Here is a 16,258-nt window from a genome sequence, read left to right as displayed (position 1 = left end):
GTTTGCTGATACTTGCTTTTCCCAGTGCTAGACCTTCAGAGCTCCGAGCTTTTCTTGTGTGTACTTTTGTTGCTATGTTGGCACTTAAACATAGGCAGAAGTCTCTTGTTTGATTGGAGGGCTGGCTTTGATTTCTGTGCTTAGTACCAAACACACCAGTCAATTCATGGGCCAGTATTGCTTCTCAACAGCAATAGTGCTTTGGAAAGTATGCATCTTGGAGCCCCATTTACCTGTCTTTCATGGCAGTGGCTTGTGCCCTGAAATGTTAGTTCAAGACTTCAGGGTGTTTGGATGTGATACCAACCCTGTGAAGAGGGAAAAAAAAAAAGTGTATGCCAGCAGGGTAGTCAATGCAGGGTCTGCTCCCTGGCAAAGTGAATTTTGCATCTTTAGAGCTCTTACTGAAGGTTGCTTTGTTGTATCTGGAATCATAATGTACTGGAAGTGCACTTCAATTCCTTGTGCAGTCGTCTGTCACCTCTTAGGCTTGAACTCCAGGGTGTACAGTGAGTACTTTTGGTGCTTGGCTTAGTTCTTAGGACTTGGTTGGCGCATCAAAGCTGTTATGAAAGGCTTGTGATAGTGTCTTGACCTCAGAGCACTAAAGGGGGAGAGCTCTGGTCATCAGGCAGTGCCTTTGTGCATGCTGAAAGGTCTCTTGGTACACAGTACTGGAATTCAGAGGATGGAGTAGTGGGACTGCCCCAGCAGTGCAGTCCTAAATGGAGAGATCCCAGAGAGGCTAGCTGTAACAATGTACATGCACACATTGTCCTGGCTGAATTGAGTTCTTGAAACTTTTTGCATTGGATCATTTAAGCTCTTCAGCGCTGGCTAGCTGCAGACAGCCTCTCTTACTGAAAAGAGGTTGTATGACTCTGCACTGAATGCCTGCACTAAGCAAATGATGACACCTCTTGTGTTAACCCTATTGTAATGACACCTCTTCAAGTTCTTCTGTCTGTTGTGCAAGCAAAATGGATATGAAGAGACTTTTGATTCTGGTTGATGCTCTTGAGCATTGAAAACAAGATTAGTATTGTTAGAGTATTGTGCTACCCTGTTAAGGTTTAGATTGTCAGTGCCATGAGTTTAATTGCTTGTGCTGTTAGAACTTTGTCTCGGTGCTGGAAAGATGTAACCCCATAGCTGTTGTCCTTCATAGTACTGCTTCTCTTAGATGCTTCCTTTCCTCTCAGCATTGCTTTGACTGCAGTAAGCTTGTCGTTTCCTAGCTCTGAGAGAGGGGGGGTTTACAGCAATTCCATTTTGCTATATGGGAAAGGAGGAGGGAGACACACTAGTCTAGGACTGAGAGATAAGAACTCCCTCAGTCAGCACCCTGATTTTTGAATTTCGAGATATTTACCTCTTTCCAGAAGAGGATGGTTTTACACTCGTGTCTACAAGAAACCCATTTTCATATTGTTTGCTGTGCTCTGACAGCAGAAGTCTGAAGTTGCCAGTCATTGCTAACCCCTGTCTGTTGAGAGTTACACTGGTGGGGCTTTTGATTGTTGCTTGGGTTCTTATCAAAACTAATGCCAGCAGTTTGGGCATCTTGGATGTTTTCCCTTGCTCTTTAGCCAGTGGAAAAGGCCTTGAAAGGTACTTGTCAATCCTTTTGAATTGAGCTGGAAAACTACTTGTTTTGGCCTCCCAATATATTTCAAGACGTTGTGTCTGATTTCAGCTTATTTTTCACAGTGTGTTAGGTAACTATTGAAATCTGTACCTGTTGGGGATTTCTTACACAGGATCGGTTAGCTGTCTTGAAAACCCGTGGAGTCAGCTAAATGCTTCCTTTGTGGTTTGGGAGAGGATGTGTTGGACCATCACTGGACACATGGCAGTTGTACTCTTCTTTTTCAGGCCTTAACCAGGCTTCAGCTATTTGCCTTTCGCTTTGTGTGTCCTCACATAGTATGTTTTCTTGATAAACAAGTCTGAACTTCTTTTAAGTTACCTCTACCCCTTGGCATGTTCACAGACTTTTTGGTGCATGTGTATGGATATGCTTTATCATTCCTCTTCTGTTATAGATCTGTGAGGACTTGTACCTCCTGATGTGGCATGCTTGCTCAACACTTTGAAGGCTAGGGTACAAATGTTGGAGTAAGGAAGCTTGCACTGTCAATGTGTGGTGCTCAGAGCTGTTGACAGCCTGTGAACCTTTCTTCTTTGTTTTGAAGTTGCCAGTGTTGTGTTTCTGAGTGGAAGGCGATATCAGGGAGGGGGCTGTCAAAGTTTGTGGCTAGATCTAGCACAGCTTCTAATAGGTTTACTGTTCCAGTCAAGAGCACCGAACGAACATGTTTGCTGACATTGATTGCTTCAGAAAGAGAAGATTTGTTCAGCCTTTGTAGCATGTAATTCAGGAGCTGGCTGAGAGCTCTAGTGCACCCACACCAGCTCTCAACCAGGCTGAAACTTGGTCTTGTCAGGCATGTTTTTCTTGATGATCCATCAGCATCTCTCCCCCATCAGGGAGTCTTTAGAAGGTGAGGTGGCATAGGTGCAGATGATATTTGTGCATGGTTCTAGGATGATGGTTCTTCTGGTGGAGAAGGTTTCCCCTTTTACTGGGTTATGAAGCAGGGAACAGTCTTGCATCATAGAGTTAGTTGGCTCTTGTCACTTGGGCAGTGGGAGAAGGTGGATTGAGTGTTTACCAGAGGTGGTTATCTGCATGGACTGGATTCTTAGCATAATGTTGAGTCGGTACTCTATCATTTTTATCAGCTTCCCTCTTGATCTTTGAGAATCTGGAGAAGCCCTAGGCCCATTGCAGTCCTGATGGCAAAAGCGTCTTTCTGGGTAGTCTCTTGTTGAGAGGAACTGGGAATTCCTACCCCTGTTTTTGCTGCGCTTTGTAGGCAACTGGATACTGATTTTTGTCATTACCAGTAATTAGTGATAGGCAGTTGCTGAGATATCGAAGAATAAACTACATTTAATAGAACTATGTTGTTTTATGTGGAAAGACTGTGAATATTATCCCCTCATGAACCTGTGCAGGGCAGTGCTTGGGGTTACCTACGTATGAAATACGTTGACTGTCACACAAAGGAAGTTAGTTACTTCCTTCCTAGGAAGCTGGTAACCAATTAGTTGTCCCTGCCATAAGTATCTCCCATTTGTGTTCCTCTTCTCCACAGCCTTTGCTGTATGTGTCTTGATAATATATTGGGATGAACGAATGGCATATCTTGAGGCATGTGGCATTGAGTGTTAGGCAGGGCCTTAGTCTGTGGTTGCAGTGTAAGTCTCTAGCATGGCCTATTTATATCTCTTTTGAACAAGTCATGACTAGATGTCTCAGATATGCTGGAGAATTTCAGTTGTAGGTAGCTTTTCATCTGTGTAGGATTGTAGAATGGTAGTCTGCATTTAAGTCTTAATTCTGACGTGTCTGGGTTTTGTTTTTAGCATCAGGCTTGATTCTTTCGAGATGCCATTTCTTTCTACCACTTGTTCTATCTTTAAGTGTGATTTACCAGGTACAGAATAATTGTGGATTTGGGTTTCTTTTTCTTCAGACTTCTGTTGAAGAATTCAGTGGGGCCTTGCCTTTCTTCCACAAATAACTGAAAACACTGACAAGTGAAGATTTCCTTCTGGCACTATTATTGAGGAGCGGAAGATGTCAATACTTGGGATGTTACCTTCAGTTGGGATAGTGAAATATGCTATTATTCTGAAATACTTACTGAAGTTACAAATTACCAATGCAATTAAAGAAATGCATAGTTTATAAGGTCTTCCTGATTAGAAACAATGGGATTTAACTCATCTCGGATTCCTGTACTTCTAAAATACTGAGAGATTTTTATTTCAGTCCTAGGACTTTGCAGATGAAATTTAACTTTGGGAATCTGTAGTTTAAATTAGGTTTAGCGTGCCTGCTAGACTTTTGCTGTTATGCTGGGAAGATGATTCATGATGCCTGTTGATGGATCTCTCTGAGAGAAGTGAGTGTATTGACCTCCAGGTGTTATTCTTGATAAGAGGGAGATGAAGCTATCAGTTTTCTGAATATGTGAAATTTCTAGGTGTAGGGAAGGATTTTCTGACTTCTTGATCTCTAGTTACATTTTTTTTTTCCACCCCAGACTAAGAACTCCTTAGTTGTCTCTTCTTCCTGCAGCCAATGTTTGCCTTTGCTGTTCAGTTTTGGGATTTGTCCTGTGCTGAGCTCTTGGTAATTTTGTAGCATCTTTATTGCTTATACAAGTGATATATCAAATAATATCGAGATTGTAGAAACTAAAGGTTGTTAGGTGTAGTTACTTGGCTCCCCATCACACCTGATCAAGCAGATCTTCAGATATTTTGCTTTTGATCATGCAGAAGGCTCCATTTGTGTCATGTTTTGTACTATATTTAAGTGTCTGAGACAGCTTACCTTATTCTTAATTGAAATATTTTAATCTACCTTTTGACCAGGTATCCAGCTCACATTGAAGAAATTGATTATGAAGAAGGAAAAGTACTTATCCATTTCAAACGCTGGAACCATAGATATGATGAATGGTTTTGTTGGGACAGTCCTTATTTGCGTCCCTTAGAGAAAATACAGTTAAGAAAAGAAGGATTACATGAAGAAGAAGGTTGTGCAGTAAGTAGAAAATAGAGGACATTTGAGTATGTTACATTTAACATGCAGTTGTATGAATTGTGACCATCAAAATGCTTTCATTGTTGCTGTGTTGCCTGCTGTATAAGTTTTATGATTTAAGTATTGGAAAACTAATAATTTTGCTGTTTTGATGAAGTTGTATGTTTCAGTAATTCTCAGATGAAAACACTTTTAACTCCTGTCTTGTAGGGATTTCATATAAATGATCAGGTATTGGCATGCTGGTCTGATTGTCGCTTCTATCCAGCCAAAGTTACTTCTGTTAACAAAGATGGTAAGGAGTCACTTTTGGTTTTGTCATGCTTTTTAGTAATGCATTTCTAATTGCATTCTAACCTTTTTGCTTAGGTGGAGACAGCAGGTACAGCAGACAGAAGACAACTGTGAAAAGTTTTATTTTCAATTATATGTTTTACTCTGCCCTCAACACTTTTAACCTAAGCTCTTACCTTTTTCATGAGATAAAAGAACTTTCTGCTGGGATATCCAGTCAGTAATTGCTTTAAGTATATATTTTGGAGAAGTTGTTTCTTAAGTTTGTTGTCAAGAGATGCATGTAACTGCAGTAAAACTAGCGTCAGAGCTGCAAAAGCCCTTTACAAATAGGGAAGAAAAAAAGTACAGCCATGCTTCTCCTTTTCGAATATCATTAAGGAACCATGAAGGACTTGTTCTTGTGCTGTGCTTTCTTTAGATTGCCTATATGTTGTAAGATCAAGGAGAAAAAGTCTGTAATTATCTATTGGAGTATTCTACTAGAAATGTTTTGGCGTTTTGTGAGGGAAGTATATCTAAGGAGCAACTCTAAGCTTAGACATTCAGCTTTATGCTTGCCATAATTATTTTTGGTAACTTCACTGTTTCTTCCTTACCTGGCCTGTGATAAGACCTCTGCTGTTGCAGTTTTTAACACAGATAAGGCAGCTTTTACCTAGAGCTAAATATGCAGCTAGAGTATTGGAGCTGCTAGCAAATGCTCTGTTAACTTCTAATCTTTAAACTCTTATGCTTTATTTTCAAATTTTAGGTACATACACTGTGAAATTTTATGATGGTGTAGTTCAGACTGTCAAAAACATTCATGTCAAAGCTTTTTCCAAAGATCAGGTAAGTATTGTGTTCATACTACTAGTGTGTTCTAAAATTGACAGTTCAGGTGGCTAGATTTGATGAATTATAAAATATGAAATTAATGAAACATCTCAACTGCTAACATACAATACATCTGAAATAAAATCTGTTGAAAAGGTTATGCAAATCTTCATGGTATGATTTGCAAAGCTCTCAGGCTCATGTTCTCATGAATGCATCTCTTGAACTAAAGTTGTCATAGGCATACAAATAAAACAGTTTTCTAAAAATCATTGGAAGATTCAGAATGTACATACTAAAGCTAGCGGTAGGTTATTGAAACACACTTGGTTTCACCTGTTTGAGATTAGTTTAAACGCATCTTAAAAATTAAGGGATGAGAACTATGGAGTTGATGGAAACTATTCTTTCCCAAAATAACTACTTGATTGTCTTGAGACTTTTAAGGAAGCTGTCTGGTAATCTTTCACCTCACAACTTTGAGAAGATAAGCTTTTTTACTAATCCCATATTCTGCTTCTATGGTCTGGTTGTTCTACCAACTCTTCACTTGCTCAGCGCTGTAGTTTCAACAACCTTCAGCTTATGATGGAAAGTAGTAGTGAGCCATTCTTAAAAAAAAAAAAAAAAAAATTTCCTGCTGATGGTGAGAAGGAAGAAGTGCTGCTTTGTACTTCAGTTTTCATGTGCGGGCACTTTGTAGGAAAGGCTGACAAGTTCTAGTCCTGTATAACTTGGTTAAAACTTCTTAAGTACCTGCTTCAGAATAATTTTCGTTACAGAAGTGGTTTTAAGTTTGAGATCTTGCCACATATTCCTGTGTGGTAGCTGTAGCCTGTGTTTTTAGTCATACCTTCTGCTTTTAGTTTTCTGGAATGTTAAGTTTGAGCAAAGAAACTGAATCCCTCCCCCAAAACACAAGTCTTAAATACAGATTCCAATACTGAGTATTAATGGATACAATTTAAATCTGTCACTGTTGTGAAGAGGCATGCCATTCCTTGAAGGTCTCCAGATTTGTGTATCTGCAAGGCTGGGAGGGAATACTATTTCAGATTGGCCACAAAGTGCTCTTAATAGCTTTCAAATGGTAATAATTGTGCCTGGTTGAGGGTTGACTAGTACTCACAAGGGAACTACTTGAAGAATCTTCATTGCCATGAGAAATATCTCTACCATATTTAACCCTAAATACATGAAATTGAACAATCGTAAGAAATATTCTGCATAAGAAAGGCAAAATATTTTGTCTCTCCTCTCTCCTTTAGGGAGTTTCATGTTTCTGCATAGCTTTGGGTGGGTTTTAAAAGGAGTTTAAGTTTTTGTCTCCATTTAACCACTGGCAGGGAAGATTTCTTTTAACCCAAGAGATAAGTTATGCTAGAACATTTTTGTTCTGTTCTTTAGCGTAAAAAAGCATAAAGGGAGAATTTCCTAGTGAGCTCTGTTTACACAATCAGAAGTAAAGTTTAAAAAAAATACTTGAGCCACTGGAGAGCTCAAGATTCAGTTGTGAATGTAAGTTACATAAGTAACGTATGGATTCATGTACAACTGCATGCTGACAGTGGAGGGCAAGTGTTGGATTCCTCTTCATCATTTGGAGAGACTGTAGCCATGAAGACAGACATAGCTTAGATCTTAGCTGTTCTTAAAAAGTCCCCAAACCACCTGATTTCTGAAGGGAGCAATGTAAGCTGGTTGTCTTTTCTTTAATGACAGTGTTACCCTGTCCCCATGTACAGGGTGTAACATGCTATATTGAACAGTGATGGTAAAATGCTAATGACCTGCACAGCATGAATATACTTGTACAAGGACACACAGCTTTTAAGAGTTCAGTAACATCAAGAGGTAATTCAGACATACTGTATTTATGGTTCAGTTTCTTGAGAGTAATTTAAGATGGTTCATGTGTGTTCCAGTACCAGATACTTGATTCAAATCAGATGGTTCTTTTGAGCAGCACAACTGATGAAACTTAATGTCTGATGGTTGTGCTTTGATTTTTTTTTTACACTAATGTTTGAGTTTCCACTGAAGATTCTCCCATAGCTGTGGCATTTAAGGAATTTATAGATGACAGATTTTTATGATGTTTTGTAAAAGTGGTGCTCAGACACCTAAGAAGGTGAAAAACTTTCTTTCCCTTTGTGTTGCTGTTTTCATGAAATATACAGCAATTTGATCTCACATTCTTAAAAAGTGCTTTTTTAATCACCTCTGTGCCAAGTATGGTTGAAATAATATCATAGAGGGTGGAGCAGATTACACATTCACTATTTTATTGCGTTAAGATTATTTCTTAGGACTGTGGTCTGAAAACAGCAGTCTTAAAAGGTATTGGTTCATGTAAGCCACATATAGATAGGAAGACTGGGGTGGGAAGAGGCAAGATGTACTGTCTAGTACAAGGAGATAGTAAGTCTTAAGTTTATTCTCAGAATTTTGTATAACTTGGTCAGCTGCTTTCTTTCCCCAAAAAGGTATCGAGGTATTTAGCCCTTCTTGTCCTCTGATCATTGTTCAAATTTTAAGCTTGTTGTGCCTTGCAGAACTATGGCTGGAAAGGAGTATGGTTGTTCTTTCATGCTTGAATTTATTAGGCAACAGGGAGAGGGAAGTTAGTTCAACTAAAGGCACTGTTGACACACGACCAAATATAAATTATTAATCCAGGCGCTAAGTTAGAAGGTGTCTGTTCATCAGAGCAGAGAACTTCTGGGACAGCCTATAGCAGAATCTTTGGAAGGGCAAAAAAACCAAAATCGGCGTCCCCCCCAGGTGGCGTTAATATGAAACCTGATCACAAAACGGAATCGACATTGAGTAGTAGTGACCTGTTGATATAGGGGTGTTCTTCCTGGTTCGGTGTTATTATATAAGAACTATAGGGAAATGAGATTATGGTTGAATCAGTATCAGTAGCTTGCTGGCCAGGGACTGTTAAGGATTTTCATGTCCTCATGCTGAACACAAATTACAGAAAGATAAAGTTTAAAGTTTTGTTTTTAAATTTAAATATGTAAATTTTAACATCATGTGATTACTGATGAAGTGGGTAATTGCAGTTGCTTTACATGACTCTTTACTTAGCGCGTTTCAGTAGCAGTGATATTTACAAGCTAAATACTGGTCTATTTTGAACGAGACACTTTTGTGAAAGGAAAATGGTTTTTGCATCCAAGTGATTGAGCTTTTTACCCTTTTTTGTGCTCTTGACTCCCACTCTTTCTTCAGTGTCCCAAGCAGGCTTTAAGTAGTACTGCACCAAGCTAGTACGGACCTAACCTGCATGTGAGAACAAAGAAACAGCGAATCTCTTATGTCAGAGTTGTGAAAAGAGTGAATCTGTTGCACTGTCCTGTTGAAGATTCATGGGTCCTTGAACAGTTCAAGTGCCTCTGAAGTTTTCATCTATGGGTTGCAGTAGAATATATGCTTTTATCCTTTGAAAAATTGGACAAGGATGCAAGTCTACGAAATACAGAGGCAGGGGAGGACTTTCATATTGCAATAAGTTAATATTCATGTGTCATTCTCTTAATTCTAGAATACTGTGGGTAATGCTAAGCCTAAGGAAAGAGGTAATGAAATTCTGTCATCTCCTGAAAAGCAGGAGAAATTTAAAGAACAGAGGAAAGCAACAAGTAATGCAAAGAAAGACAAGGATGAAAAGACATTGAAGACTGAGAAAAGAGTTAAGCAACCTGATAAAGAAGGAAGATTGACTGTCATCTCGGAAAAAGGCAAGGTCTCAGAAAAGAATATATCTAAGAATGGAAAAGAAGATAAAGAGAATATATCAGAGAATGATATGGAATATTCAGTAGATGCAGAAATTGAGAAGAAGCCTGAGAATGACAATGTAAAGAGTCCACAGGAAAACACAAAAGAAACTAAACGAAAACGTGGAAGACCGCCGATAACACCTCCAACAGGTATGTAGCTAAACTTAAATGTTTAGGCCATATATCAAAACCCTTCTAAACTTACCTAAAGGAATGAAAAGTATCTTGCTCTTTCACAACCTAAGTTTCTAGAAGCTTTAAAAAAATTTTAAACTTGTCTTTGTTCAGGCTTGATTAGGACAGCTGAGAGCATACTTGTTAGTCAGATTTGGAGCTTCAGTGGTTTGGTCAGAGAGGAGATTTAGGCAAGTAATCTTCCTATATTATAAGATATGTCTGCAGTAGGATTAAATACTACTATGTAGACTTTGGAAAGCCAGGTGAAACTACTTATGCAAGTCCAGTTTTTTAAGTTGTGAGGCTTAGGAGTTTATGTTTTGAAGAGTTTTGCAGCTTTGTATCCAGTCAGTTTTTGTTCTATCTAAATATGTAGAGCCAAGTTCTCAGACACTGCAGCCAATAACTTTGGAGTTAAGACGTCGGAAAATACCTAAAGGAGGTGAAGTTCCATCAAAGCGCCTCAGGATTGAAAAAAACTTCTGTGAGTATTTTTTGGTATTCAACTCTCACAGTATCTTTACCTATGAGTTCTTGAAGCTTAAGTGGAGGGGGGGAAATGTCTGTAGTATTAACCTTGAACTGTGATACATGAAATGGCTGAAATGCAGCACCTGTTTTTCTTAAATTGGCCATTCATCATACTGAAATTCTCTCCTAAATCTTGGAAGCTGCATTTGGATAAAGGAGACACAAGCTGCAAGTCTTGATGCAGAAGTTAGTTAACATAGGGGAGGCAGTGATTATATTGCCTCCAATAAGTAGAAGGTTATAAAAGCCTTTTTCGAGATGTAGAAACTCTCTAGTTACTAGATGGAGGATCTACCATATTGCTTAGCAAAGAAACTGTAATACTAGATAAATATGTCACTGCAGTCTAATAGTTTCTACTTTATCTTGGTATGTTGTGTAGTGATGTTGAAGAACTTGAGTATGTTGATGAGGAGAGAAAACTGTATTTGCTTATAGTAGTATCATGAACAAGGGGATGCAGATCTGAAGAAGGCTGTCTTTCCCTTCCTTAGGACCACAAAGTCTTAAAACTTCAGTGCACATACATTACCCAGCTTAGGGTCAAAGTTGTTTGTGTGTCTGAATTGTCTCATCTAACTTCTGGTATTACTATGTCTGTGGGACAGTTGCTGTTTAAAGCAGTGTTTTACCAGTAAGATATTGATCAGTATTCTTACTTCAAATCTGTTACTAAAAGAAAATTTTGAGACACCTGTAAGATAAGATTTTGCTCTAGTTTTATGTGTATTTATAACTGCTAATATGATTGTAGCTTTTACAGAGAGGTGTAATCACCAGGGCTGTTTAGCTTTTGCTATTAAACTCAGTCCTTAAATGCACTTTCAAACTGGGAGGGGACATCTTTAACTTTTGCTTGTGAGCTTATTTAGTAATTCTGTAACTGCATGGTACTATTAAATTTGTCTATTCCAGCTCAGGAAAAATTGAAGAACTCTTCAGATAACCCTGAAAGAGACCAGATCAGGAGACGATCTTCAAGACTCTCGTCTAGTATTAGCCATGAGATTTTAAATACCGATCATGTCACAACTTCAACAGAAATTCAGCATTTGAAAGATGCAGTATCTAACCAAAAGGAATCTGAGAAGGGTAAGCAGCTTCCTGGTGTAGTCTAGATTTGTGGTGGCATGGCAGTAATCTAGTTGTTGCAAGCGCTATATTTTCACTTGCATAGCCTGCAGGCTCTATATTTGCAATTGCAATCTGATTTCATCAGCAGTGCAGAGAAAACTCAAGGAAAGTTTATATCTGTTTCTGCTGCCTGGATTGCCTTTTACTCTTGATTCTCTCTCTGTCAGTAACCCTAGCTTTTAACCTTTGTGTGATGGGAGCTTTTCCAGTAGAGGGATAACTGGCTGGGGTAACTAGCCTTGCAAAAGCAGAGCTCCGTAGGTCATAAAATAACTTAAAGGAAATGTTGTGGTTGGGGTTTTTTGCCTTTTTTTTTTTTAAGGGATGCAGGTTATGCTTGTGAAAATAAGGTGATCACACAGTTTTAACACTTTCAGTTTGAAGAAGTAACCCAAATGGTAAACTTATAGTTTAATCCTCTTGTTGGACACTAAAAACATCAAATGGGATGCTTTTATTCTTTGACTGGGTGGAGATAATGCTCCCTTTTTTTGCCCTGTGCTTCCCTGCCATTCCCTTTCAGGGGGAGCTCTGATAATGGTTTGAGGAGACCTGTCCCATTTTAGGCTATAAAGAGTTAGCAGCCTGTGTGTTTCTAAGCAGCTCTAAATTTAGAGGGTTGCTACAAGTAGCTGTGTTGTAAAAACTTGATTTTGTGTTAATGCAACAGCAAGCAGTCTCAGCGTGGGTGGGTATCTGTCACCACTGTAATGTGATGAACATACACGTTAGTGTTCTGGAATATGCTTTTGTGTGCGTTTTACTCAATGAAAATTTTTTTCTCCATTTTAGTCCACTTAGAAATTCCTGTTGAATCTGACCAAAGGTTCAGTGAACAAGGGTTGCCTGGAAACGCATCACATAGCACAGCATTCAGTACGGATGCCAGTTTACAGGAAGAAAAAGTTGAAGACACTGAGTCTTTGTCTGTAACTGTCCGAACTCAAGAACCTTCTGCTGCTACAGGTTCAAATCTTGATTTTGTATTTAACGTTGATACATTTAAGGCAACTGATGCTAGGTGTTTTGTGCTTGTATGTGTGTCACAAACAAAAGTTGTGTGTTCTTGCAATGTTAACCATGGGGCGGGGGGGAAATGCATATTTTTATTCCTTATGGACTGAGTTTTGATATTATGCTTTGGAGATTGACAGCAATCTCCCAAAAAGTGGCAATCATAATTTTTAAATGACTGGATGTAATATTTTTAGCATGTGAATGGTGAAACTAACAAATGCCTGTTTTCAGGTTATAATTTAATGTTTGTAATTCTGGATTAAGTTGGACTAACATCTTAAAAGATCAGGTTCTTTTGTAATTTCTGTGCTGCAGGTATGTGGTAGCCTTGATGTTTGGGAATCCTGATTGTGGATTCCTATACCCTTATGTTTTGGCTTTTGTTGTACTTAAGTCCTAGACTACTTAGAGGTTTTAGTGCAAATTTATGAAATTGTTCAAACATTTCAGTGTCTGTCTTAATGTATATATTCTATTTTCTCTTGGCTGGGGAGTGTACTTACCATGCTTTTTCAAATTAAAATTTCCTATGCAGATAGTAGACTATGCCAAAATAGTGCTGTCCTGTGATTATTTTTTGTAACTTTAATACTTATATCTGCAGCTAACTGGGGAAACTTGAACTACAATTTCCCTGGTTTATGCTCTGTCAAAGAAGCTTAATTTTAAGTAGAGCAGAACATTTAGAGGGATTTACAGTTGCACAGCATTGCTAATCTGTATGTGCTAGCTTTCATCCTGTTTGTTGGTTATTCCAAACTTATCCTCCCGGTTGCATGTGTCCTCTTTCACCCACTCTTATGTAACTGTACAAATTAAATGTCCTTTCCCTTTGCCACTGATGTGCACCTTCAGTGCAGGAAGGAATTTACCTCTTTTCCTTTGCTCAGGTTTGATGTATAAATGGTCTTTTACTATTTAAAAATTAGAGCTCTTCTGATCTTGCTCTCCTTCCTAACCAGGCTGATGATATTACCCACCTGTATTCTAACTATGGTATATCCAGACTCTTTTCAGTTGATGTGTGTTGGGGCCATGCTTTTACTTCCCTACATTCTGGTGGTGAGTTTGCAAGATAGTGAGCGGCTGCAGATTCTTTTTGCTAGTCAGACTGCTGTGTCCTTTTCAGTCCATTAAGTACTTTTGGGTTTAACTTTTTTTAAACTGATGTGTTGTAGCTTGTTTTGCCTCATGAAGGCAAAATCACTGTTTGGCTGTTGTACCTGAACAGAACATTAATCTCTCTGACACCAAGGAAATGCCATTACTCTCTGTATTGGCTCTGAGTACATGAGCTATTGACAGCCTGCCTGCAAATCTCTGAAGCAAAGGAAGGATGTAAAAAGTGTTGCTCCTTCCAGTGGCTATGAATTTGTTCTTCCCCCTCTTGTAGCAGGTGGAACTGATTTAATGTACACTTTAAAGTTTAGGTTGAATACTTCCTCTGGGTAATTGCAGTGTAGTATCACTGGTTTCCTTAAGGTCATGTGCTGACAACTGGTGAAGCTTCTCACAAGTGCTTTGTCAGGTACTGCTGTAGTAGTCTGCTGTCTGGGTTAGCTAAACTGGTACCCTGTCTAGAAGTTTGCAATGCCAGCAATATTAGCAGCTAGTGCTGTGAGCTCTTTCCTTCAGAATTTGAAGTTCCTCTCCTCCAAGGTGCCCTTGAAACTGAACAGGCATCCTTGAATGTAATTTTAAGATGAATAGCCATGTCCTGTTTGCAAATTCTCATGCTGAAGTAGCTTTTGTGGATGGCAGGAGGGGCTGTCTGCTGTAGCAGCAACAGAGCATTCTTTTTTTTTCTTCCTTCTTTGGATCTCGGGAAGATGTCCGAGGAGTTCTTAATGGAAAGACTGCAGACATTTGTGTCACTGGGAGTGCAAAGAAATGCTAAAAAACAGTGGTGCTTCTTGATCCTGTTGGAATCTTGTGCTTCAGGCAAGCAGAAAGAGTGGTGGCTGTTGTGACTCCAGTCAGGCATGTGAGAAGGTGTGCAGGTACAGGCATGGCTCCAAACAGGTACAGTGAACTGAATTGTTCTGAGGTGAAGTGTGCAGGACTTGCACCTTAGAGACAGCTCTTCTAAGAGATAGAGCAGGCTGTAGCAGTTTTGAAAATGGAAAGAATTTTTAGTATGTCTGAAAATACTCACTTTTCAGCCTCTGACAAACTATTTAATAGCAGAGAAGGTATGGCAAAGCTTTCCACTACAGTGGATACAGTCACCCTTTGGACATGCTTTATATAGGAAAACGGTATGACAAAATGCTTTTTAACTTCAGTGATCTTGCACGATAAACTCACTGCATTTCTTAAAGTTTGGTTTTTAGCTGACAACCATTTAGCTTTTTATTTTGTAAATTCCTGCAAATTTTCAGTTTTAAGTGCAGCATTTTTAAGATGACACTTAATGTTTTGTGTAATCTTTTGGAGGTACTCATTGCAGTATAGATTGACAAACCACAACTTCGATAAGGTCTGAGAATTTGGAGGATGGTAAATCTTGGCTTTTTGAAAGAACACAGTGTATTAACAGTATGGAAAAACTGTGTTAATGGTTGCAGGTGTTCTTCAAACAGTTAATGCAGTATTAAGAAGGCATCTGCTGCTGTTGCCTTTGTAAAATAATCCAGAAGTAGTGTCACGACCCAGACTGGACAGACCAGGGAGTCGTGTTTAATTCAAAATTCCCTCGGGCTAAATTAAGGTGGAACGACACCAAATGATCAGTTAAAGATTTTATTCATGACAGAAGCAAACTGAACTGGGGAGGCGTGGTAGTAGGTGGCAGGGTTTCTCACAACAGGAATTGGCGTAAGACTACTTCTGTAAACTGTGTGACCATATACATCAATTCAGGGAATAAGGAGATCCCTCCCGTTGAGTCACGAGGTTCAGAGCAGACCCCATTGCTTTCCAGACTCCTCCTCAGAGAAGGGTCTAGGGGCGGCTGGATCCACTCTTAGTCTCAGACTTGGTCAACGGTTTATGTCTTGAAAGGGATGAGGTTGTAGGGATTGTGGAAAAGGAAAGAGAGAAGATGACAGAGAGAGAAAAAGGAAGAGAGAAAGATTTCACCAGTCCTGGGTCCAGCGTTGGTCCAGTCAGCCGAGGGGTCCAGTCCCGGTGGGCTTGCGCACCCAGGGCTTCAGTTTGTGTCCTTTTATCATCCTTGCCCCTCCTTCGGGCGGGCACCCAAACTTGTCAAGTTAATGAACAGTTTGTGAACCTTTGGGCTTGGGGGTTGTTTGTGGAGTAACTTTTCCTTTCCTGCAGACACTGTTTGATCTTTGTATCAGAACAGCTTATTAGAACAGGGAGCTGGGCACCCTCCAGCATGCCCTCCCCCTCCTGTTGCTGATGTCTGAGCTGATGGGCTTTTCACCTTGGCTCCTTGCTGTGCAGGGTTTGTCTTTAAGCAGAACATGCCCCACCACAATGTTTGAGACATTAACTCTTTCAGTCTCTCACAAGTAGTCACAGAATATTCTCAGAAATAAAGATGATTTTACTTGGTACCATAACATGTATAATCACAAAGCTTTGGGGTTAGTGGTTAAATACTATTAAAAATGCCTCCTTCAAGGGCATCTACTTCCTTTCTTAAGTACTCATTTAGGATGCAAAGCTTTTCAGGGTGCTTCACAATGTCTTAGTTTCAAGTAACTATGAAATCAAAGGTGTTTTGAAAATTCTTACTGGTGTATGTGAACTGCAGTGTTGTCATAGCTGTATGATCATCTTCAGAGAAGACTTCTATTGAAAAAAGAAAAGTTTGGGGATCTGAGTTCAGGGCTATAATGTAGCAAGAGCTGGTACATACTCAGCAGTATGTGTTAGGGGTTACAGCAAACAAATCGCTTCTACTGAC

At 39.3% G+C, this 16,258-nt stretch overlaps 1 protein-coding gene across 10 annotated transcripts in view; it reads left to right on the top strand.

Moving 5' to 3' along the window:
- PHF20 (PHD finger protein 20) overlaps positions 1-16,258 on the top strand; it is a 74,427-nt gene that overhangs the window by 15,494 nt on the left and 42,675 nt on the right. For all 10 annotated transcript variants that reach the window (XM_069808588.1, XM_069808600.1, XM_069808648.1 and 7 more), the window contains 7 exons: positions 4,450-4,621; positions 4,832-4,916; positions 5,670-5,749; positions 9,288-9,675; positions 10,079-10,186; positions 11,149-11,325; positions 12,160-12,333. In XM_069808588.1, coding sequence (XP_069664689.1) covers positions 4,450-4,621; positions 4,832-4,916; positions 5,670-5,749; positions 9,288-9,675; positions 10,079-10,186; positions 11,149-11,325; positions 12,160-12,333 — 1,184 coding nt within the window. The remainder of the gene's footprint in view (positions 1-4,449; positions 4,622-4,831; positions 4,917-5,669; positions 5,750-9,287; positions 9,676-10,078; positions 10,187-11,148; positions 11,326-12,159; positions 12,334-16,258) is intronic.

The sequence above is a fragment of the Haliaeetus albicilla genome, chromosome 2, assembly GCF_947461875.1.
Source record: "Haliaeetus albicilla chromosome 2, bHalAlb1.1, whole genome shotgun sequence".
NCBI classification, from domain to species: domain Eukaryota; kingdom Metazoa; phylum Chordata; class Aves; order Accipitriformes; family Accipitridae; genus Haliaeetus; species Haliaeetus albicilla.
This window is presented reverse-complemented; position numbering and strand designations above follow the sequence as displayed.